At 41.1% G+C, this 26,493-nt stretch overlaps 1 protein-coding gene across 1 annotated transcript; it reads left to right on the top strand.

Moving 5' to 3' along the window:
* The first annotated feature begins 1,096 nt into the window (after nucleotides 1-1,096).
* Nucleotides 1,097-26,493, top strand: lonp2 (lon peptidase 2, peroxisomal). The gene is made up of 17 exons (XM_078257837.1): nucleotides 1,097-1,412; nucleotides 3,367-3,502; nucleotides 4,940-5,053; nucleotides 6,207-6,338; nucleotides 6,618-6,740; nucleotides 6,827-6,990; nucleotides 9,773-9,867; nucleotides 10,685-10,803; nucleotides 11,013-11,152; nucleotides 15,272-15,413; nucleotides 16,552-16,702; nucleotides 18,962-19,088; nucleotides 21,090-21,229; nucleotides 24,284-24,369; nucleotides 24,878-25,085; nucleotides 25,198-25,388; nucleotides 26,221-26,493. Exons 1-17 carry the CDS (start codon nucleotides 1,180-1,182, stop codon nucleotides 26,449-26,451), a joined length of 2,532 nt encoding a protein of 843 aa, XP_078113963.1. The 5' UTR covers nucleotides 1,097-1,179; the 3' UTR covers nucleotides 26,452-26,493.

Genomic DNA, 26,493 nt, shown 5'->3' with positions numbered 1-26,493 from the left:
GGTCTTTCAAACTTTTGTTGATCATTTTATTTCTCTAAAATAATAGTGGATTCATTTTCGTTGTTTTTTTTGCTTAACCTGGTTAATATATAGGTTGGAAAAAAAATATGTAATACATAAAGTTAAAAGTAGGATAATAAAACTAAACAAAAATATTTTCCTAAATGCTTAAATAACCCTAGAAGTTACAATAGACCGTATTTTGTACCTGAAACCAAAAGAAAAACGTGCTTGTGTTCACTTCTTCCAAATGAATTGTAGATTGTGGTTACTAGACTAGTTGGTTATTATATGGAAGCACAGAGAGGTCACCCGCATGCACAAATAGGCTTGCATGATATAACCTTAATCTCAACATTGTCAGAAAAAGGTAAACATTTGCCTTGTGTTACTGTATTTAAAAGACCTGCCAATCAAATCTGCAGTACTAAGATGTTCCAACTACTAAAGTGACTTTGGTGGAAGAGTTATTTAGATCCCTCAACTTTATGTAGAAATACCATATTGTTGGCCCATTAGACTACTTAAGTAAAAACAGTGAATCTTCAAAATGTACTTGAATTATCGAAGGTAAAATAAAACATTATGAAAATTGGCCCGTCAGATTATATTATTATATTATTATTGCTGATGTATTACCATGTAAGAAGCATTTTAATGTCGTACCTGGTCTAGATGGTGCGCAAAGTTATTAAGTACAGCACTTGAGTTAAGTTAAGTTACTTTCCATTCCTGAAACCAACATTAAAATGAAAAAAGAGCAACACAAAGGCTGTAAACATCATTGCAACTTATTTTGCAGCGTAAATGTAAAGCAATAACGTACAGTTTGTCCCTATGTACTTACCGTAGCCAATACACACAGGAAGTCAAGGAAGTAAGAGCATTAGTAGGAGCTGAACAACTCTTAAATGTGTCAGTTCAGGGCAAAAGGTGAGTGTGAAAACAAAAACCACCGCGTTTTAATTTCAGAAACATTATCTTTCAAAAACATGCTTTTTTTTTTTTTTTTTTTCATTATGCGTTCAGCTCGTCAATGAATTTGATGAGTTGTATTTTGAAAATACTACTCGGAAGTCTTCTGTTTACACTTGCCTGGGCTGTTTGACAGGAGGAGTGCGTATTTGTTGGCAAGAGTTGTGTTGTAGACAGTGGCCTGGCTTCTCGAAATATCGGACAATGGACTCCGGCGGCGGAATACAGATACCGAGCCGTCTCCCGCTGCTGCTGACCCATGAAGGGGTGCTCCTCCCGGGTTCCACCGTCAGGTTCAGCGTGGACTCTCCGCGGAACATGCACCTGGTCAGCCAACGGCTGTTGAAGGGCACTTCTCTGAAAAGCACAATCATAGGAGTGATTCCCAACACCAGAGACCCAGAGCACGACACCGACGACCTCCCCACCTTGCATAAGTAATACACATTTAGTTAAATATGTGGATAGAGAGTAAACAGTGAGTGATTTCCTAAATTTGATAAGATGGTGTTGATGTTGTTTTGGAGGTGAGACGTAGCTACAGCTAATAGACCTTTTTCACGGCAGACATGTTGACATGGCATAGTAGGAAAAGCACAGGTGTATTCAAAACCATTAATGATGGCTGCATTCCACTTAGGAGAGGCCCTGGTATTCACTGAAATAGCTTACTGGGACACTTGATGGAATTGAGCCATCGTTAAGATTATCAATTTCAGCTGTGCTTTTCCTACTATGACAAGTAAAAATGTCTGCTGTCAGTTGTGTGAGTTGTTCTAGAAAAGTCTAACAGTTGTATCAGTGGTTCTGCAGCCAAGCACAGTAAAGTGGACTTTAACCTTTCACCAGCAGTTTACCAGGTCGGTCTGGTTACGAAGTAGCAATTGTTTGTCTCTCGATGGTTTGTCTCTTTCAGTCACAGTTACTGGAAAATAAAACCATGTTTGTCCCACTGCTCCTTAATAGCTAGCTCAATTGATTAAAGGATGCAGAAGATGAATTTTGTAAATAAATAAAAAGAAGATGTCCCTGTCCCTTGTTGTGGTAGACCACAGTAATGTGGCATGGATGTTAGGGGAAATATGGATTTAATGCTGGTTGTCAAAACATATTTTCTTTAAAGCAGTACATTTGTCTTTGATTTAGAGCCACAGTACATTTTAAAAGGCTTCTCAAATCAACCATTATCCACACATAACTAGAGTGTGTGTGTGTGTGTGTTTTTCAGGCAGCATCGCCAGAATCTGCTGATGCATAAATACAAGTTGTACAATGTGCTGCCGTACTGCACACTGTCCTGCACACTCACAGTAATATTTGAAGACGCTCAGCTGTTAAAGTATTGGAGCTGTCACACTCAAAGATTTCCTCTGTCGGTAAATTGTGGGGATCTCATGTATAACAAGCCTTTTGACAAATCCTGTTTAGGTCATTGAGGCCCCCACACTGTACGTATGACGTGTAAGCATCACACAATATATTAAGTCCCAAAGGACTGTCAATTGTGTAGAGTTTGCGTGTTCTCCCCGTGTTTGCATGGGTTTCCTCCGGGTGCTACGGTTCCCTCTTACCATAAAGACATGCATTCTAGAGAACTAGGACTACAGACTACACTGGTGCGTTTACAGAAATGTTGATTAATGTGCATTGTCCTAATAAATAAAGCTTGTGTATATGAAAAATCAACATGACAATCCTTTTGCGTCACTGAAAATAACGCTTTGTTAACGCTTTGTTTAATTACTGTTTAAAGTTTATTGGGTTCAGTACACTATGTAGCAGCAAAGCTTGGCTCTTAGTGTTTATTGACATGAGACTGAAATTAGAGACTTCCACATATTGCAGCACTAGGGTTGGGCATCGTTTGGATTTTAACGATTCTGATTCCAATTGCGATTCTTCCTTTCAATTCTGGTTCTTATTGATTCTCGATTCCGATTCTTTGAGGGGTGGAATTGAAACGGGTCACATGCTTATTTCACAAATAAGAGGAACGTTTTATTTTGATTCAATGGTGGGTTGCAGTTTTACAAGCGCCTGGCTGCTATGGAAACCAAAATTTACTTTGGAACCCATGATCAGATTTGGAAACAAATCCTCCAAACGATTCCAATAAAGAAACGATTCCACTGGAATCGTAATTTTTGAAACGATTCCAAGTAGGAATCGGTTCTCGATGCCCAACCCTATGCAGCACACCTGCCGATTAAAACAGAGTTGTTTGATCCAAATCAGCAGGAGGTCCTCGAGAGGTCTCGACCAGATCCAAGGTTGATCTGAAGACTGAATCTGGACAGGCCAAATCGGCCGTGATCCCCCTGCGATGAGTTTTCTGTCATCGCCCACCTCCTCTGCCTCACTTTCTCTCTCTCTCTCTCGATCTCTCTGTAGAATTGGTACAGCGGGGATAGCAGTGCAGGTGGTGGGCAGCAACTGGCCAAAGCCCCACTACACCCTCCTTATCACAGGATTGTGCCGCTTTAGTGTGTCAGGTCTGCTTAAGGAGCGACCCTTTGTCCTGGCAGAGGTAAGAATGACAACCCCATCATTCTGACAATGTCTCGCAGTTAAAGATTAACTTAAAGCTGCCCTGTGGGCGTCTTTGTGAGTGTGCATGAGATCACAAAACGTCCGACCCATTCATAGAAAAATGGCTCCGTAGCACTACAATAGGTCTGAAACTCAACAGGGAACCTTTAACACTAGCCGTGCAGTGAAAGTCAGTAAAACTGACCCCTGTAACTAGTATTAGCCAGTACTTTAAGGCAGTGGTTCCAAAACATTTTCACATCAAGGACCCCTAAACTGACACAAATTAGACCACGGACCCCCATTTGTTAAGTTGTTGTGTCCCAGGTTCCCCCAGTTTTGCTTTTAGATGTTTATTATGATTCCCCTTTTTGCTGGGGACCCCCTCAAGGACCCCGGAACCCCACTTTGACAACCCCTGCTACGAGGTACCCTGTAGAGTTTTCGTGTGAACAAAAATAAAAAAAATGTTATGTTTTACATGTAATGTCAAAACACATCATTTGTACCCCTGAGGCCTAACAAATGTTTGGAATGCACCTCATAACAGCTGTTGTTTTTTTTGTTTGTTTTTTTTAAAATCATGTTTGCCTGTCTGTCTTCATCATTTCTTGTTTTGTTTGTTGGTGCATCGCTAGGTTTCTTTGTGCATTACTGCTGCCAACTGTTAAGTCAGCAGAGAACTGTGAAACCTGCAGCAGCAGTGTATCGTGTCACCCCCTTTCTTGCTTGTGTACAAATACAGGGTTTTTCCTGGGTTTTAAGCGCGCTTAGGCGCAAGTAACGTCATGCACTCATTTGCATATATGTGTGACATCTTCGCACGATTATGTGCATAAAGCTTAGTGGTTGTCAGTTGCAACAAGGGTGAGATCACCTTAAAGTGATGGTTCGGAGTAATTTCATCCTAGGCTGCTTCGCACCTTGACCTCGAGCCAAACAACCCCCCAATAAGCTTTTTTCCCTTGTTATAACGTTGGTCGAGTTAGCGTTATCAGCTGGTTAGCTTAGTGCAGGCGCTAATGGATCCACGTTTGTATCTCGTAAATTACCCCACTAATAATGCCCGTAATGATACCAAACGTCTACAGTAGTACAAATAGTTTCTGTACTTATAAAACGAGGCATTAGAAAGTTTGTAACTACACCAGAAGTATATTTAAATAACACTTGCCTGATGGATACTCCTTTCGGCTGCTATCGCGCTATTGGCGCTATCGCACACTACTTACATACTACTACTACATACTTCTGGTGTAGTTACAAACTTTCTAATGCCTCGTTTTACAAGTATATAAAGTCCTCATAAATCGACCGGAGTTTAGAATGCCAACAAACAGAATGCGGCACCTGAACAGTCCCGGAAATGAAACGTCGTCGATATAGTCTAGGCTGACTGCAATATGTGCCTCTTCTAATTGGAAAATCATTGCAGGTGCAGCAATTGGATAAACTGGAGCAGTACACGACCCCAGCAACAGAGGGCGTCCCAGCAGAAGAAGGAGAGCTGGGGGAACTGTCCCACAATTTCTACCAAGCTGCCGTACAGGTGTGTGTGTGTGTGTGTGTGTGTGTGTGTGAGACCCTAACCCTATACAGGGGGGTGTGTGTGTAAACCAGGGTTCATCAACTACGTTCAGACGCTGTGGGGGCTGGACTTTATACAAAAAGAATACAATTTATTTTGGCCTAATTAGCCTAGCATTGTTTGATATTCTGTCTGACCAATGAAATGCCTTTTCATCAACTTGGTAGGTGACAGATTTGACGGATACATTAAAAGACAAATGGTCTGCATCAGCAAGCATGTACGCATATTCAACAATGAATGAAACATGAATGACTTGAGTTAGTGAAGCTAGTCACCAGTTCATTGTGGGCTGGCTGACTCCACAAAAAAGCTCTGCAGGACTCCCCAGTTTGTTTGGAAGTGAATTTTCTTTATAAACAAACAAAAGCTATGTTTACATTCAGTGTTACTCACCAAAACACTGTATCTAACAAATATGTTTTGAATCCACTATATTTGTGCTTACTAGCGAGTAGTTTTTCTTCTTCACTGCCTTTGCTGGCACATTGCAGTGTATCTTGGAGCATTGAGCACACACATTTCCTTCAGGATGAATAAAGATCTTTCTTATCTTATCTCGTCTTGCTGTGAGAAGACCTGCAGGTTGCAGGTGTGTAGCACTTAGGGAAGTTGGCAAATCTATTACTCAAAGCACTGACAAGCCCATTCATCAATTACTGAAAAGGCTTCGTCATATGTCTTTGCATTCATAATTTATACCACAGCTATACCAAATTCCTGGGAAACTCTGTATATGAACTCTAAAAATGTCAAAGGTTAGTAACAAGATCTTATCTGTTATAGGCAAGGCAAAAAAAAATGAGTATTGCACCTTTCAACTACAACAACTAAGGCACTTCAAAGTTCATTACATAGGAGAGAAATAAAAAAAAAAGAGATATAAAGATGTAAAGAAAGATATTAAAGAAACACAAGGCAATATAAAAAGACACATTGGGTTTTAGAGTAAAACAAAATAAAAAAAAAGAGGATAAAATAGGCAATAAACTGTGATGGATCATGACAGCAACAGGCTATGATGGATTGGACTTAGGCCTCGAATACACGCTTAATTGTGTCAGTAAATCTAATGTCTCTGTGTGTGTGTGTGTGTGTGTGTGTGTGTGTGTAGTTGTTAGGTATGTTGGACATGTCCGTTCCAGTGGTGGCTAAGTTCAGGCGTCTGTTGGACAGTCTGCCCAGGGAAGCTCTGCCTGATGTGTTAGCCTCCATGATCCGCACCTCAAACAAGGAGAAACTACAGGTGAAGTGAACCGTTGGGTCTGTGTAAACCAAATTTCAAGCTGATAACTTCAAAAAAGAGAAAGAAACAGGATGTGACAAACCACTATTTGTAGAATTTTTAATGATGTGATTACAGCATATTTTGAATAACTCAGATTAAACATTTTTATTAATTTATTTAGGGAAGAGAAACAAGTCAAACACGGTGAAAATGTTGCGTTGAGCGTAATGTAAAGATTTTTTCTACAGTGAATGTATTTTGAAATGAAGTTTTTGTTTCTCCACGTGTGCTCTGAAGGTCCTGGATGCGGTGACTTTGGAGGAGCGATTTAAGAAGGCTCTGCCCATGTTGACCAGACAGATAGAGGGACTAAAACTGATAAAGAAAACCAGGAAAATAGGTCCTGACAATGAGAAAAGGGTAACAAACGTTTGCATTTCTCCTTTTCCTTTCAACCATGTCTGTATTGATATGCCCGTTCACCTCTCGGTGTCTCATCTCATCAGGTGTTATCGGTGCGTAAAGGTGGAGTGTTCCCGGGCCGGCAGTTCAACCTGGATGAAGACGATGAAGATGAGGATGGTGATGACACTGCAGCCTTGGAAAGGAAGGTCCACGGGGCCAAGATGTCTGAAGCTGCACTTAGAGTTTGCCTCAAAGAGCTCAAGAGGTAAACTTGCCCTGATAAGCCATGACGTTTGTGGTCACTCTGTCCTAGTTATCTCTGAAATGTATTTAACAGCTGCAGTTTAAAATAAGCATTTATTTGCAATAGCTTTCTTGGACTGTGCCTTTGACTGCACATTTCTAAAATGCAAATACTTGTAGTGAAATAATGGCACATGCTGATTGGGGCTGCAAGATTTTTAATTTTTAATTCTTTTATTTCATTTTTATTTTTTTTAATTTAAAAAATAAATACATATTTAAAAAAAAATTTTTTTTAAAAACAGTGTAAAGATATTTCATACATACATCTCGTTATTCATATTTCAGATCTTTCACACTAGGACAAAACAGACAAGAAATGCCAGAAACATAAATACAAATAAAAAATAAAGACACAAAACTACAAAACAAACAAATCAAACAACATAATAAATGCACTCAGATAACACTTTTGTCGTAAACCCTAACATTAATGTAAACATTTATAAAAATCAAATTCTCTACGAGACTGCCATATCTTCAAAAAGTCTGAGGTTCTGTCTTTACTCTTATAATAAATGCTGTCCATAACAAAGTAGCATGAGAGTTCATTCCACCAGTGGACTATTGCTGGGGGTTTGGAAGCCTTCCATTTTAAAGCTATGCATTTCCTAGCTGCCATCAAAGCAAGATCTATGTACATACGTTCATATTTATTCCACTTGTCAGACATATTAATTCCCAAAAGACATAAACAAGGTGAAAGGGGAACAGATACATTTAAACGCAGAGATATCAGCTTGGTAACAAATTTCCAAAATAACGAAAGTTGTTCACATGGCCAAAGCATATGAAAAAAAAGTACCTTTTTTATATTTCTATATATATATAACGCCAGCAGAGGAGGGCTGCAAGATTCTTGATAAAATGAGAATCACGATTTGTTTTGTAAGAATTTAGATCATGATTCTCAGGGAAAGCATCTATTTTATTCTGTGACCAAAACAAATGATTTGCACTATTGCATTTCTTGCCTGTAAAAGCCTCCTACAAAGAAACAAAGCAAACATATGGACTTACTGTATATTAAACAACAATTATTAAAATACCAACAAGGTCAGAAAAATACGTCCATAAAAAACAACAATTGCTATACTTACCTTTCTATTCATCTCATCCCCATCAATCCACAGTAGTACAAATGCTTTCTGGGAGTTGGAGGAAATAGGGTCAAAAAGGTTGCATGACCAAAACCAATCAGATATGACGCCTCCCACAACTGCTTCAGTTTCCACACAGAGCATTAGAGTTGAGAAGGTAGATTGTCATGCACTTAACATAAGTCGGATAACAATTGCTATCAAGCTAGGAGAGTTTTAAATAATTTGCGCTGGGCAATGGACACCAAACGTAACAGAACTGTACACGCATGCATGCATGCATGCATGCTACTTTTCCGAGCAAAAATGGTTCATTCATTGACTACACAATAAACAATCTGATAGTGTGTTTACAGCCTACATTAGGGCAACACACATCGACGTACACGTCAGCATATCCAGCCAGAATAATTTGATTGCTAGAATGTTGGTGACAGTCAAGTTTAGCCATCAACTTTGGCTCTATCTCACTTTGTTAGCGTAACAAAACCGAGCGTAGCCTCGTATTTACAGTAGTTATTGAGGTTGTCCCTGCATCCATAGCCAGCCTGTGTAAGATGAGCAGAACCAGTCAAACAAGTCATTCTACGCATAAAAATACCTCTGATAGAGGTAGTAGCAGTAACAGTGCTTGGTGTACGATGCCGTTATTCTGCCATGTTTCGTGTGTAACTTACTGATGCCGGGTCAACATGGTAACTTTAGCTAATAGCATTATCTTACCTCCGCTCGGTCTGCAGCTCTCCACTCTTGGAACAGCATTTTTTTCTTTAGGAAAATTAGCGTTGGTATAGGATTTCTTCTCCTCTTTGGCTGGGAGTAGTCATCCCTGGTCAAAATGGTCACTGCAGACCCGATGGTCTGCAAGGCGCAGTCTGTGGAACGGAGTGTTTGGATCCATTTGTAGCTGTATGCTAGCACAGCTAGCGACAACTTCAGCCTATTCGTAACGTCTGTGAAAGCTGTGCAAAGTGTAGCTCTCACATTTTGTTAGCACAACTCGGAAATGCGCAATTTCAAATCTTTTAGACAACACAAAGCTACACTTTCTGTACTCCCAATACATCGACCTCTCCTCGGCACTCCCCTCTCCAACTCTCTCACTCACCTTCCGCACCGCTGTCTTCCGGCAACAAGAACCTCACGAGACTTTACAATCTTTCCATAATGTAGTCAGACACTAATAACAATCTGAGCCTGTCATGGTAAAAAAACAAGCACTTTTAGTGGACGTACATTGACGGTTCATAATTGTTACATTGTATCCCATTTTGCGGCTGCTAGCTGCAGCTGCACTCGCTTAATACTGGACCCATTTACAAAAATGGTTGTTCCCATTAGTCACTAAGACACAAATACATGGAAAAATAGGTTTCAGGTTGAAAAATATGACAGTTCCCCTTTGGCCATTAAATGTGCAGCCCTTATGCTGATATTTTTTTAGATGATGTACTTTTAGGAGAACAAAGCTTGATTCTTTTTTTTTTTTAATCCAACATTTTAAAGAACCCTTTCAATTCTTCTTTGATCCCTTCAAATCATTACTCAGATGTGGTTTTGTCTTGAATGCATAACCCTACTTTTTTTCTGTTTAATGCGTCCCTGTCCACAGCGTTACATTTAAACCCATTCATCTGTATTCAGGTTGAAGAAGATGCCTCAGTCCATGCCTGAGTATGCCCTGACCCGAAACTACTTGGATCTGATGGTAGAGTTGCCATGGAGCAAAAGCACCAAAGGTAAACAAAGCTGGTGACCAGGTCCACAAGCCAAATGTTTCAAATGTTTCATAAGCCTAAATATATGTTTCAATAAATGTTTCATTAGCAACTAGCTGGTGAACATAGTGCAGCATTTAGCACCTAAAGAGACACACAACAGTTGGTGGAGAGCCAACCAGAGCTAAAAGGAGAGTGAATATTAGAATTCCATTCATCATTTTAATATGATGACATGTTAGTGATACCGTGTCTACAGCTTGTTCTACTGCCCTTCACAGCTTTAAATAAAGTACTTAACGCCACTTACAAGTCTCACACCCGGTATCTCTCATGTCAAAATGTGAACCCAGTGTCATTTCTTTTTTTAAAATACCAAGGCAACGATCTTACACAAAGAGAAAATACAGTGTACCACAAAAAAGACATTATGTATTTGTGGTGGCCAGCGACAATATCAGAATATCAGGCCCGCTGCCAATAGATTTCACAAACTGACATAACACTCGTGTTCAACACCGAGTCTTTGCCACTGCTTTGCTTTGTCTCTGCTGCTGATGGCTCAATAACTAATATTAGTGGAGACTAGCCAAAGATCACAGCCGAAGTATTACCTGCAAATAAATCTGATTGTTTTTAAAAAAGCTTTAAGCAAACTTGTTTATACTGTACTCTTCTTCCTCCTCACTTTCTCAAATTACAGTCACTCATCCCTCTGTTTCTGCAGCTCCCACCTCACTAACTAACTAACTAACTTTAATGTTTTCTCTTTTTTTCTTTGATCCATTATCTCATGCACGCGCGCACACACACACACACACACACACACACACTTCAGACTGCCTGGACATCCGAGCCGCTCGCACTCTTTTGGACAACGATCACTATGCCATGGACAAGCTAAAGAGACGCGTGCTGGAGTACCTGGCTGTTAGACAGCTGAAGACTTCCCTGAAGGTGCGTCTATTAGACCGCTCTGTCCATTAAAAGTACAAAAAGTCAGGGATTTCTTTAATGTGTCACATAATACCTCACTTAGTATAGCCACTGTAATTCTGTAAGGTGTCCTTGGGTTTCATGAAAGGCGCTATATAAATAAAAGTTGTTGTTGTTGTTATTATTATTATATTAATCCTGTGAATTTCATGCCACTGCTCTGTCTTTAGGGACCCATCCTCTGCTTTGTGGGGCCTCCAGGAGTCGGTAAGACCAGCGTGGGACGCTCCATAGCCAGGACTCTGGGCAGAGAGTTTCACCGCATCGCTTTGGGAGGCGTCTGTGACCAGTCTGACATCCGCGGACACAGGTACGCTCATTAAGATGCAACTCCACTGGAGATTCCATAACAGCAGAAGACTCATGACCACAGTGTAGAGGCTGAGTTTTCTGGAGCAGAGGGGAGAGTTTACCTATATGGTAGAGGAGCACACAGGTAGAGGTGAGGCAAGCACAAGTACATCATATAAATATACATATTTCCTTAGACCTGTCAAAGATAAGAATTCATAGACTTAAATTAGAGGTTATTCATCTTATTAAAAACTTGATTCACTGCAGATGGGTTTTTGTTGCTAAACAGTGTGTAATTCTGTCATCTGGTTTCAGGACACGGGTAATCGAGACATTGGCTAGTGCCACTGCAGTATGAGCAGAGCTGGGTAGAGTAGCCAAAAAACTGTACTCAGGTCCCAGTACTGTTACTTTGCAGAAACAGGTACTCAGGTTTGAGTAAAAAAAAAAAAAGTATTTACTGAAAAAATTATTGAAATAGTGACTAACTTAAAAAATAAATAGAAATAAAACACCGGCACACTCTGAAAACTAACTAAAACTAAACTAAAATGAAATTGAAAAGTCCAAACTAAACTAAAATAAAAAGTAATTGAACATTCATAACTATAATAACCCTGGTGGCCTGGCTCTGTAGGATAACAGAGGGCCAGCAGACCTGGGACCAGCTGACCACCTGCCTCTTAATGATCATGAATGAATTAAATAGTAAATAAAAGTTGCGGAATGATTGCATCTAAATGTAACCGCGTAATAGGAATGATCTTTCTCTAAAAATCTACTCAAGAGTGCATTGAAACTATTCTGACAAGTACAATTTACTTAAAAGTTACTTGTACATGTAACGGAGTAAATTTAACTTGTTAGTACCCACCTGTGAGTAGGAGTATATATTGTGTGGATGGTGGCGCTTATATTGGCTCTGTGGAAGTGTATTGGAGTACATGAGTAAAGTATTTGGATTACATTTCAAACATCACACTGACAAGTACAACCCAGGAAAGATTAACGCAACTTGGACGTTTTTCTTAAAAAACATGTTGGAGAGGAATAATGAAATATTTTCAGCACACTGGCTCAAGATGTATCGAGATCGCTTGGAAATCCTGCCAATATGTTTCCAGCCCACCTGTGTGTCATTTAAAAGACTGATGATTAAAACACACCCATGTGCATGTTAAGGTCCTGCTGACATTTATAGGTTCTAACAGCACATCAGTAATGTAAACCTCCACATTTAGTGATGTGGAAATTTGGCCTCTGACAGGTAAACCCCATTGTCGTTGCCTTTTATGTCATATAGGAACAAGTAAATCAAATAACCTCAGATATGGGCCACAGGTGGTCACTTGTTATGTTCTGGCAAAAAGTACGACAGCGTTAATCTGTGTGGAATTGACTTTCTTCTGAAACTATAATCTGACAACCATAAATATGTACTTTGCAAAATAGATCATCAGCCGTGGTAATGAAAGATTATGGTGTAGTTTCTCTCACATCATGTATCAAGTGAACTTCACTGCAACACAAACAACATGTGAACTACAGTGTATTAATTGACTCACACCTACACAGTATCTTTCGTAACCCGAGTCAGTAAAAAATCAGAGTTCGGCAGTAACGTCACTCAGCTCGCCTTTGATCGTTCTGTTAACAGCCTCGGTCCCAAATGAGTCTGAAGAAGGGATGTCCCGATTGCAAGTATCGGATCGGGGCCAATATGGGCTTTTTTTTTTTTTTAACTGATCAGGGAACGGTGATTACTCCGATCACCTTACTTCGATCACTAACGTCAGTTGAGCACAATTTGCGGCAGAATGTAAGTTGATTTTATATGTGAGTTTTTAATGAAAATGCTAGCTGCGCTAAGTTAAATGTATTAAGCTGAAGACATTTTTGTAAACTTAAAAACGGCGTGCAGCTCTATTATCTAGGCAAATACAAGTATCGGATGGGGACTCCGTATCGGCAGATATTCAGTTTATTTTTCTTTTTTTTTCTTTTTAATCGGGAGCCAAAAAAGGTGATCATGACATCCCTAGACTAAAGTCTATCAAAACACACACAACACAGACACTCTGTTGTGTGTGTGCGCACTAGAATATAGTGATATCTTGATGTGTGTGTGTGTGTGTGTGTGTACGTGTAGTAAGTAAGTAATACAACACAGCAAATTAAAATACAAGAAAATTTAAATACAAATAGAAAACATAAACAACCATAAAAACCCCTCGACTAAAAGCCTGCTTGAACAGCAGAGCCTTCAATTGCTTTTTAAAAGATTCGACAGAATTCACACAACGTAAAAAAGGGAGGCAAGACATTCCACAGCCTAGGAGCCACTGCTTGGAATGATCGATCCCCTCTAGGTTTAAATTGAGTGCGGGAAAGCACTAATGACCTCTGACCTAATGACCTGCGACTAAGGGTGGGAGTATGAAGCCGTATCAAGTCAGAGATGTAGGGAGGAACTTGACCGTGAAGGGCTCTAAAAGTAAGGACCAGGATTTTGAATTGAATTCTATACCGGACTGGTAACCAGTGAAGTGCTGCTAAAACAGGTGTGACGTGTGCTCTTTTATTAATGCGAGTTAAAAGCCTTGCAGCCAAGTTCTGAACAGCCTGGAGACGGTAAAGCTCCTTCTTACTCAAACAGGTAAAAAGACTGTTGCAGTAATCTAAACGAGAGGAAATGAAAGCATGAATGATCATCTCCGACTAACCCTTTGACACTAGTGTTCTTAGAAATATTCCTCAGCAGCACAGTTCATCATAGGTCGCAGGACTGATCCTGGTATTTTAAAGGAAGGCAGGACAGACAGATGGGAAACATGTGTCTGACATACCAACAGCAGGAGGAGTGCAAGGGATAAAGATTTAAAGTTTTTAATTTTTTTTTAATTTCTTTTTTTATATCCTTTCTTGGAACCACAGAAACTACACATTCCCTGCTTTCAGTTTGCAAATGCTTAAAACATGCTCGCATTTGTCACTGACAACTTTGTGTCTGCATTATTTTATTATTGTTGCGTGGTAGCGCAATGCACTCTTCTGGAATTAGTCTGTGGTGAGGCAGGCCATACACGTCCAGTTTGCCCCATTAATAAGCACAAAGCCACTAGCCTCTGTTATGTCCCCAGACCTGGGTTTATCGTTACCCCTGAAGAGCATGTAGATTCCCCTCTGGCCACTGTGCAGCTAAATTGTAAACCCCACAAAGCCCTGTATTGTGAAGATTTTATATTTGTTACCTATCAGCATTGTTTTTAATCACTTTTGACCTGTTTGTGGACATTTGCCCACTAATGACTGATTAATGAGTGTAACACCTTGGTTGAGATGGGTGTATCTTCAGGCAGCTAAGGCCCCTCTTACGCACAATCGCACCTGTTGATGATTCTTATTAAGGGCTTCATTGCCCATTCTCTCCAAGGACTCTGATGAAGATGTAACCCTACATCGAAACATTAGTCACTGTACAACTATTAAGTAAGAAGACATTTGTGTTGCACCAGCAATTTTTTGTTACTTTGCACTGTTTTGTTCTGCCTTGGTTGCACTAGATTGTTGTGGTCTGCAGAAGCGCAGAGAACACTTTTTTTTTTTACCCTGTTAGACACTGGTTGTTCCCAGTCCTTTGTTCAGTCTCAACTTTTTTCAGAGTGTGTCGTGGAGTGAGGGAGAAACTGTCCCAGTTATTGGTGTCCATGGACATGAGGAGCAGGTCCCCACAGCAGAGGTTTACATTGAGGCTAAGACAGACACATTGCAGCTAATGCCATTCCATGGGGAAGATGTTGTGACAGGGCCCATAGTCAACAGTTTCACATTCAGTTATTCCATGGTTTTTCTTTTGGTAAATAGTTTCTTCTCTCCAGTTAATTTATATATATTTTTGGGCCAGACTTGCACTGTAAATATGGCTGCACGAGATGAACGTTGCCATCTGGACTGCAAACTGGGTCTCCCTCTCAGTTTTTGTGCCTCGGCCAACGTTACAAAGTCGATAACAGCCGGCTATGCAAATGATAACGTGTCATTACAAAATAGAATAGAGACGTGATGTTCACCTTTTGCACTTTTCTGTTGTCAATACACAGTAGGTCAGTAGTTCAAATTCTGCTCCTTTCTCCAGACGCACATATGTAGGAAGCATGCCCGGCCGCATCATCAATGGTTTGAAGACAGTGGCCGTCAATAATCCTGTGTTCCTCCTGGACGAGGTGGACAAACTGGGGAAGAGCCTGCAAGGAGACCCTGCCGCTGCACTGCTAGAGGTCAGCTCTGTTTCTCTCTCAATCCAGTTCAGTCACTTCATTACTCTCTCTCAGTTTAGTTATTATTTAAGTTACGTGGTTACTTAATGGTTGAAATTAAACTAATCTGCTTCCTCACCAGTGTTTTAGCCCCGTTTCAGAACTAACCTCCGTCTATACTAACACGGCTGTAAACACAGACCTGTCGCGTACACTGGTCAAGCGTGTGCCGATGTTGTGCCGAGTTTTGCATCCACCTCGCGGTCAGCAAAGTAATGCTACTACCATTGATGGAGTACTCGAGTCCGACTCGAATCGATATTCCCTGGACTTGTGACTCGACTCAAACTCAGGTAATGGGGACTCGACTCAGACTCCTCTTTGGTGACTCGGATTCGAACACTGGGGTCTCGAGACAGTTTACTAGTCTAATAAAACATTGATGATTCTAAACCTACTAAAACTTCAGACTTCAGATCATTTATCATCATTGATGAACATCACGACGAAGATTACATCATTTTTAAACAGTACTTTGCCTGTGGATGCAATTCTTGGCAGGGACGCAAACCTTTGCACAGCACCTGTAATGACGCTAGACACAGGAATGGTCGCACGTCGCTCAAATAGTAGCTTGCCTCCTGCACACGTAGGCACTAGTAGCATTATAAAATGCAAAAATATTACTGCACAACGGCTGCTAGCATCAACAACCAGGTCAAAAACTGCTGTAATTCGTTATCCATGTTGAATTAACCTCCGGTGGTGGTGAAGGATGTGTGTTCGTGACTGATAAGACCCAGTCAGGAAGTGAACGTGGGTTTCTGCATCATTGCGGAGATTTCAAATTAAAACGGGGTTAGCAGTGTTTCCAAACGTCTCTGTTTTAGGGGCTCGGAAATAGGGGCTCGGAAATGTGAGCACCACATAAATTAGCAAAAGATGTTAGTTTTAAAAGGTAGTAGTGGGGATGTAGCCTCAGATGACTTGTGTCGTAGTATTGGATGTCTTTACTGCTTTTTAATTCCTGCTTTAACCGTTGGTGCATTAAGCTTAACCTGGCGGTTGACTTAGCTTTCCAGCTAATTGAGTGAATGAAATGAAGTTTGATTAAACAGTAAAAACACACGCACTGAAACGGTCTCTACTGTTCCCTAAGGTCCTGGACCCAGAGCAGAACCACAGCTTCACAGACCATTACCTCAATGTGGCCTTTGACCTCTCCCAAGTGCTCTTTATTGCCACTGCAAACACCACAGCAACCATTCCCCCTGCCCTGCTGGACAGGATGGAGGTGCTGCAGGTACCAGGTGGGTGTAGACAGAAAGTCACTCTCAGGAATCCGCTCCGCAGTTTCCAGTTGATCTTGAAGACAAAGGGCCCTATTTTAACGATCGAAGCGCCTCCACTTTTGCTAGTTTAACGGCGGGAAAAAGGGTCCGTGCGCCAGGCGCATGGTTCAAAAGGGTTTTACTTCGTGTCTTAATGAATTTGTTGGTGTGTTTTGGGCGTAACATGCAATAAACATATTGGAGTGTTATCTCCCATTCCCTTTTAAAAGCCAGGCGCGTTTGTACCTTGGCGCGTTGCTATTACGATGGTGGATTTGCACCGTAATATTTTTATTTTTAATCTTTAGGATGTTTGTGTGCACGCTGTGCACGAGCCTGGGCGCATTTGACTAATTTGCTGTTGAAATAACAATGAAATGCTGCGTTTTTGACTTTAGATTAGGTTTTTCTTGGACAATGGTGCGATCGCGTTCCGCTGCCTCAAGATAACAATACGCCAAGAATGCACCTGAACACACCTCCCTGTAAGACCAGCACGTCCATGGGCGCACAGAGGGACGCAGGTGAATTTGCTATTTGAAAGACGTGGGAGCTGGACGGGAAACTGACAACTGCGTCGGTCTTAAACTAGCAAAGACACTTGCGTCGGGCCTTGCGCTGCAAGATAGGGCCCAAACTCTTACTTTTGTGACATAACTAATCCCAAGCAGAGTGCATCTGTGTGATTGAATTGACTGCCGTGTAGTCGGAGTCCAGCTGCGTATCCGATGGCAATTGGATCCATACAAATGTGTGCACACACACAACCACCACAGCCACCGCTGCCAGCACTTCATTTATTACAGATAGTCATTCACAGGTTACAGAGGGTCTTATGAAATCTGTTCTAATATTTTCCAGATTCTGTTTTATTTTTTCCCAAATTCCGTGTTTTAAGAGTCAAGCCTAATTTGTCATTCGAAAGACAAGTTAGACATGTCTAATCAAGAGGTGGAACAATAAAATTATAACAACTCAATAAGAAAATACTCAAAACGTTGAAGAAACACAATATTGCACAATTTTATTCATGAAAGACAGTGCTTCAATACAGTTATAAAACAAAACATTCCATCATATTTGTAAAATAAAGTGCTTTACATCTGATCTTCAAATTATAAATGACAAAAAACATTCTGTGTGTGTGTGTGTGTGTGTGTGATTTTCCTCTGATCTGCGGCTTTTGACGGAAAAAAAGTTGTCCAAATTCCTAGAGGAAACACTGTACCATACTGTTTAACTGTACTTTTCTAGTACAGATCCTCCGATAGTACACACCAAAAAGTCCGACCTGCGATGTCTGAATAAACTTTAAATAAAAAAAACGCCCAGAATGCTGTTAGGTTGGGACATGACCATGTGTGATAAAGGCTGTCAGAAGTTTGAAATAACCCTTAGACCTATGAAGCCAGTGTACGATCTTAAACCATTCCTCGCACAAATAGATGAAGAGTTAATACTTTTTTCCTGATTTATGCTAAATAATAATAAATAATTTCCCCAGTTTTTCTTAATCATAGAGTGTGATGAGTCTTCCATATCCTGGTTATTGTTCCCTAACCTCTGGTTTGGTTTCTAGAATTAAGTCAAGAGATGTTTTTGGTGGCAGCTGGCAGGGAAGGAAAACTGACTTTGTATAAAAACAATGTGCTGGTCGAGCAAACTCATTCTTAACTTGATCAAAATACACTATTAGATTGAGGGAATTAAGTCACTTTAGGGCACACATTTGTAATTCGAGGGAACAAAGATAAAATTGAAAAGACCAACTTAAGTAACTTTTGCACATCAATTATTAAGCACATTAAGTCTGCTTTGGAAAGTACTATTATTCATTTATTTGTTTATTTCATAGGGACAATGGACAGTCGCTGACTGTCCCAGAATTAGCTCAGTAGTTAAATTCCATCAGCAGTCCATGTCCGCTACTAGCACAACACACCCAAATCTGCAACCAAACTGTCGGCGGTCAAGTTGCATTGTGGGCAGTGCAGGCACCTAGAAGAAGAATGGAATAAAAAAGACAATCTCTTTGCGCCTTCAATTTAGATACTGTATCTACTACTTTTAAACGGTCAATCATAAGTCTGACATTCTTACAGATCTGTTATCGGTTGAGTACTCTTTTTAAATGTAATTAGATAGTATGATTTACTACTTTTAGGGGATGATTTATCAAAGTGTGTGTGTGTGTGTGTGTGTGTGTGTGTGTGTGTGTGTGTGTCTGTGTGTCTTTAGGCTACACTCAAGAAGAGAAGGTGGAGATAGCTCACCGTCACTTGATCCCAAATCAGCTGGAGCAGCATGGATTAACGCCTCAACAGCTGCATATACCACAGGACACCACACAGCATATAATCAGCAGGTACACACAAACACACACTAAAGAACGCATACATAATGAGCAGATGTGGATTTTCATCTCTTTAGGGGTTAGACAAGGTTGTCATATTTTTTGAGGGCACAAAGGCCAAATGCCAGGACAGCAAGGCCATCAAATAAAGCAATGGTTTTGAGTTCAATACATAGTATAACTGTCAATGAAATGAATACATAAAAAAGTTGTTTATTTCCCAAAATAATTGATTGATTTACAAAATGACCAATATTTGTAGTTCACTCAGTGTGGCATTGGCACATCAGAATGAGTTTGATTATGTAAGTCTCCTGGGCCCAGATGCTTGCACCTTTTCCCACACATAAACTGGTGTTTCTGTATAATGTAAATCACAGGGCCATTTATATACTTTGTTTTTAAATTATCTGTGAGTGATGGATATCATCATTCTTTTTATTTACATTAAAGCCATCATCTCCCTGTTAATGACCCGTTAATTTGATCCTGAATTGTAAAGCACTTTGTAAAGTCAGTTTCAACATAAGCAGTATGACTAAATCATTGATGAAGATTTTAGGGCTTGTGATTAGTTGTGTTTTGAATGACAAGAAACTGAACTGAAACTGAACAGAACTGACCTGAACTGAGACATTTGTAGTAAAATGAATATTTATAATGTCAGTACAGGCATGATATGTACAGGCATATCCGCTTCTAGAAGACATTTTTCTCCTGCTGCAGTAATCATGTATATGTAGTACTAAAATTGAATCAAATTATTTTTTATTTATATGGACATTGTGGTTGCATCTTCACTAAAGCTTCTACGTTTAGCCTGTGAAGAACAGATCTAGTGTGTGATGTGCGAAGTGGAGCGCTCAAGCCAGCTGGCAGCTTACATCTGAGGCTAACCTGGAAGTCATTAAATTGTCAAGTGGTTTTGTGGCTATTTGTTTTTAATGTTTACGAGTACTTCTCTGGCAGGGTGGCTTTTTGTTCAGGGAAAACATCTTTCGACCAGATGACTGAGTGCAGCCTTTTGTCTGCGAGCATCTGCCTGAAATAGACAGAGTGTGTCGGTCTGATTTTGTTTCTTCAGTGTGGATTTAATATCAGTGTTGTTCTCCAAAGTGGTTATTGTTTCTAACACGATGTCATCTGCTCCAGTGTTTTTAGCTAAAGTCTGGCTTTGGATCTCAATCATAATTTAACAATTCTTTTTGCTGTTTAATGTTTTTAAAACGGCTTACTGTGAGTTAGAGGCAGTTTAAAGATCAGATCAGTTTGTCTGTTTTTTTTTTTTTTTTTTTGATGGATTGCTTAATTGCTTGTTTTGTCCCATCAGTAAATCCGTCAATCGTCTAGTTAGCACTAGTGTGACTTTAATAGTAATATTTGTAAGTACGACCTACACAGCAGGCCAATCAGACTGTCTGGCATGTTGAAAAGAAATCGGCAAACATGGAGCTGCTGATACACAGGCTTCCGGTCTTTTCGGATGGTTAGCAGTATGCCGCCTGCAGACCTGCAGAGCCTCTGTACAACACTCGCCACACTCCAGTCCGGTTACCATAGAAACAGCCAACAGCACAGAGCTTTGTGCTCATCCATCGAGGGATACTCCTGATTTTACTGGCTAGATCTCTTTAGGAAATCAAAACAGAAGAGGCCGGGGTGGTTTGGGGTTAAAGAGGATTTAGGAGAAACCAGGCAGGTTAACAAAAGTATCCTCACATACAGAACAAGATGGGATTTCTGTCAGGGCTTCAGATATTCCAGTATATGAATCCTGTTTATTTTAAAGGGTAATTTCTATCTAATGCGGATTATCAGGTTTATTTAGAGTTTAAGCAATCCTGATAATCGGCATTAGTGCAAACACTAAACACTGTTTAAAATGAACTGCTTTGCCTACGTTTTGTGTTCCTGATCACATCTCTGACCTGATCCTTGATACACACCTAGCAAAAGAAGCTTACAGCACCAGTGAAACCCTTATCCCCCCCATAACTGTGTTTGTTCTTTTAGTTATACACGCGAGGCGGGTGTGCGCTCCCTAGAGAGGAAGTTCGGGGCGATCTGCCGAGCCGTGGCTGTGAAAGTCGCTGAAGGCCACAGAGTCACCAAGACAGAGGCTTCTAGCCCCGAGGACCCAACACAGCAGGAGGGTAAGAGTCGGAGCTCTGTCTCTGTGGGCACATTGGATTGGCGGAAGGTAGAGGGTCAAATGTGTGAGCCGCCTATACATGAGCTGCGTTCCGTTCCACAGTGTAATAAACAGTGCTCCCTACTCCCTGCTACCTGTTCAGGGAATGTCGGTTAATTCAACTTCAAAACGACAAAATTCCTGCAGAACACCCTGCACCAACGCAGATATCACTTCCTCTATGCGTTACCCTGGTAACGTACATTTTACACTCCTAAACTAAAATATTAAAACAAAAACTGATACCATTATACAACTTGTTCTATTGAAATGTCTGTTACTTGTGAATAAATGTGATTTGATTAATTCACAAGATGTAGGGTGTCATTTGAACGAGGCGCAATGACTGGTGGGTAAACTTGCTTATGAACTTCAGGCGAAGTGATGAACCGTTGTTCACTTCTTCTCTACACAGTTAACCGTTCCCTTTGAGCTGAGCACGTTTGCTCCCTAATAAATCAAACGCACATTGTTGTAGGATTTCTCTTTTTCTGCTGACAATCACAATTTTCTACAGGCACGCTCGCACGGAACGTTTCACCGTTGCTTCTTGCTTCTACTTTACTGCTTACAACAGTGGTTCCCAAAGTGGGGGCCAAGGAACCCCAGGGGTTCTTGATGGGGTTCCAGGGGCTCATCAGCAAAAAGGGAATCTTTTATTTTCACTATAAGGCAAGCCAAGGTGGCTTTATTTATATAGCACATTTCAGCAACAAGGCAATTCAAAGTGCTTTACATAACACGTTAAAGAGCAGTTAAAAACTGTAAAAAAAAAAAAAAATTTAAAAAGTGAAGCGAAAAGAATACAAAGGTTACAGTGCAGTGTACGAAATGAACAATTACTTGATTTAAAAAAAGGTGCATTCAAAAATAAAAGTCTTCAGATTGCATCCATAGTAACACAATGACAGAATGTATGACTATTTTGGTCATTGGTTTCATACACTTTCTGTTATAACACATCTAAAAGCAAAAATCCTATCAGATGGGGACCCTGTGACAAAGTCATATCAAATGTGGTCCGTAGTCTTATTTGTGTCAAAACATTTGGGAACTGTTTTCACCGTCGCTAATAAAAGGGGAAGCACAAGTGCATTTCATGATATAAATAATTCATGTGCTCCAGTTTCAGGGTCCTGGTATTGTGCATGCTGGCTCCCTCCATGTTACTTATGACCTTAATGTTATAAATAACACCCTTTTCCTGCCATGACAAGTTAAAACATCTCCCATGATAAAAGCCTATATGAAAGATAATAGGCTCATTCGAGATGAACTGCGCCTCGCCTGTAAAGTAGAAGAGAGCAGCCGGGGGAGGTGACAAAAATCCGCTGTCAAGTCGGACAGTTTCCAGTTTTTATTAAGACAGAGTAGCTCTCAAAATACTCTACATGCGATCTGTTGCTGATTTGAATTAACAATACACTGTAGATAATCAGTAATGTGAACAGATTTAGTCTCTCTGACTTCTAAACGTAACTATCAGCCATAACAACATGTGATCTGTACAGAATACGCCTTTAAATCAGACAAATAACAGTTAAAATCCCTCAAATTCAAAATCAATAAAAAGTTTATATAAAACATCATTATGTTGAGTCGATTCTGAACCAATCAGCTGAGAGGCCGGCATTTCCCAGCATGCCCTGGGTCCGCCTGGGTCTTGCAGTCGGTGAAAAGCAACTGCGCTGCCTGCGTCTCAAACCTGCGGCCGCCTTGGTCTCGTGAGGTTATCGTTGCCCACGTGTGCATGACATCAGAGCAAGTCGGGATCAAGTCGGACACAAATCTAACCGGCATGCATTGGGCGGCGATCGACTCTGCGCAGACCTGGCTCATCTCGAACGAGCCTATTGCTGCTAAAACGGGGCCTTAGCGGTCATGTCCCAGTATGTACACACCAGTCAGCACTGAGGAGAGTGCTAAGTGAAAACACCTGTGTGGGTGTCCCGTGGCCACAGAGTAACAGCTGATCAGCACAAGATGGCGATAGTCAGTTTGAATAGGAATTGTCAAAAGTGCCCCGATTTTAAAATTTTTAAATGAGTATTAAAGGTGCAGTTATTTAGTCAGAGAGCCTTGAAGGGGTTATACTTAAAATACTGAGAAAAAGTTGTCTGGGATTGCCTCTCACGGACCATTCCCCAATTGGTGAATTATCCCGCGTTTTGTCACGGACTTCATTCTCAGCTCGGATTGCCATTACTCCACCATATCTTTACATTGCAAATATTTGTTTGCTGCCTTATTAATGTTATGAATGTTAAGTACAGAACCTTTAAGGAAAGGAGTGGAGATGGAAATTAGAGCTGGGGATGAACAGAGGATAGAGGTCGTTTTGTGCTGCTTTGTAATTAGAAAGCCCTCTGTGTTGCCAAGTAACTGTCACGGCCAAACAAGGGTGGGTGGTTGTGTGTGTGTTTGTGAGAATTATGTGCTTTCTAGTGCATGTATTTTGCATTTTTGTATGTTTGATGTCTCTGTTCACTGTTTGTAGTGTCACTGTAGATGTATATCTATGTTTGGTTTTCTGTGCATCTTTGCATAATGTGTGTGTGTTTGTGAGAATTATGTGCTTTCTAGTGCATGTATTTTGCATTTTTGTATGTTTGATGTCTCTGTTCACTGTTTGTAGTGTCACTGTAGATGTATATCTATGTTTGGTTTTCTGTGCATCTTTGCATAATGTGTGTATGTGTGTGTGTGTGTGTGTGTGTGTGTGTGTGTGTGTGTGTGTAACATACATAGTGTTGGTTCTCTATACAATATGTAAGATATGTGGATGGTTCCAGCATGCAGTGCGTTTACATGCACTTTAGTAATGCGATTATTTCTCACACTCTGCAGTCACCTGATTCCATGAACGAAGACGTTCTTTTTCATTCAGCCCTGTGACACTTCCAATGGGACCTCTCACCCAAAGCGTGAAATACATTTGTATTTTATACAGATGCTGCATAATGAATTAGCTGTGTGACCAACATCCAACAGTACTTTCATTTCATGTGTTGCTCAGACAAGGCGGTGCCCCCCGAGCTGCCCATAGTGATCGACCACGTCGCCCTGAAAGACATCCTGGGACCTCCGCTGTTTGAAATGGAGGTAAGCAGGACCAACAGAGGTCCACAATTGCAGAAAGCTGTGCACAATTAATTAATTTTTTTTTTTTTTTTTTTTTACTGTGGCTGTCTGAACTTTCTAGAGCGCTCTTGCAGCTCATGGATATAAAGACAGCCTGTGATGATGTTTTACAGCTCCACAACAGCTGCTGTACTTAAAGTCAGAATAATGCAGTTTGCCTTCCAGCATGCATTTTCTCTCCTTTTTGTTTTCTTCTCACAATTAGTCTTTTTCATCCCTCTTTTCGTCGTTCTCCCTCTACGCTTCTCTCGCCCTCCTTTTTATACCTTTTCATCTTACTTCCCTCTCTCCCTCCTTCACTAACATGTTGGCCTTGTGTTTCACATTCATTCCTGAATTGTTGAAATTATTGACAAGATGACAAACCCTCCTTAAAGCTGCTCTGTTTTATCTTCTGATAATTCCACCAACTATAGCTTGATGTGTGTTGTGTGTGTGTGTGTGTGTGTGTGTGTGTGTGTGTTGGAAGGTGTCTGAGAGGCTCACCCTGCCCGGTGTGGCTGTGGGCCTGGCCTGGACCCCCCTTGGTGGAGAGATCCTGTTTGTGGAGGCCAGTCGAATGGAGGGAGAAGGTCAGCTCACTTTAACCGGTCAGCTGGGAGACGTTATGAAAGAATCCGCCCATTTGGCCATCAGCTGGCTCAGGGCCAACGCTAAAACCTACCAGCTCACCAACAGTGAGTTCACACAGACGTTGATGTTGATGCACTGTACATGCCTTTACAGAATCCCATAATTCACAGAATATAAATCGTCTTTCAAACCCGACATTTGTCTGGGTTTGAACAGTGGTGGGAGGTCCAGACCCGCTAGAAGCAACAGACATCCACCTCCACTTCCCTGCTGGAGCTGTCACCAAGGATGGCCCTTCTGCAGGTGTTACCATAGTAACCTGCCTAGCCTCGCTGTTTAGCGGCCGATTGGTGAGATCAGACGTTGCCATGACGGGAGAGATCACCTTAAGAGGGCTGGTGCTGCCGGTGGGTTTTCACATTTCAACCATAGACTGTAAAATAGTGGATGTAGAATGGTGACGTCACCCATTGGTTTGCGGACTGCTGTTTTGAAGCCTCGAGTTTGGCGATACGGGCATCGCGGGAGGGTGGAGCTGGGGAGGATGACGCGGCCAAGCCATTTTTGTTTATGGTTGTAACGACGCTGCGCAACGCTAATCACTAAAAAGGGAAAGTTGACGGTTTTCACCCCTTCTGAAGCGAGTCATCCGGCAGAGTTTTACCGGCAGGTAAACGCGGACCTCCGAGTACTGGCTCCATTCATCTGCATCTACCGCAGTACAGAAAATCTTGGTTGGCATAATGCTAAACAAGACATTTTTAGGTGACCAAATGTTCCAATTAACTTTGAAGTGAAAACACACAGTGAGAGGGTTAAAGTTTAAGATAAAAACACAGACAACACCAAAAAACAAGTTCACGTCTATTTTAATGTACAGTACACAGGGCCATGGTTAGCATTGCTAAGCCTCTGTCCAGATTGACAGGTTGACACGTAGCCACGCCCCTAAAGCATCCCCTGCTTTATTGTCAATTTTAAAATAAATGAGACCATATTTTACAAAATGAGCATCGTGCTGTATTGAAGAAGACAACCAGTGCAACCACTTACAACCAGTGGCGTCGCCCCCTGCTGAACATTAGATAGAAGGCAGATTACAGGCACATTCAGCACTTTTGGCTTAACTTTTCAGGCCCGGAAGCTCCGTCCATTATTTTTGCAGTCTATGATTTCAACACATAATAAATGTAAACCCGTCCGCAGTTTTAACAGACGGGATTGGTCTGTTTTCCTCAGGTGGGCGGAATCAAGGACAAGGTCCTGGCGGCCCACAGGGCAGGAGTGAAGCGCGTCATCCTCCCTAAACGCAACGAGAAGGACCTGGAGGAGCTCCCGGCTAACGTCCGTGCCGACCTCGACTTTGTCACGGCTGCGAACCTGGACCAGGTCCTGAACGCCGCCTTTAATGGAGGGTTTCCAGGGACAGCCAGCACCCACACACACCCTCAGCTGAGCAGCAAACTGTAACCCGCTGATGAAAACACACACACACACACACACACACACACA

Source organism: Sander vitreus, chromosome 8 (genome assembly GCF_031162955.1).
Source record: "Sander vitreus isolate 19-12246 chromosome 8, sanVit1, whole genome shotgun sequence".
Classification (NCBI taxonomy): Eukaryota; Metazoa; Chordata; class Actinopteri; order Perciformes; family Percidae; genus Sander; species Sander vitreus.
Note: the sequence above shows the minus strand (reverse complement) of the source record. Positions and strands in the feature narration are given on the sequence as shown.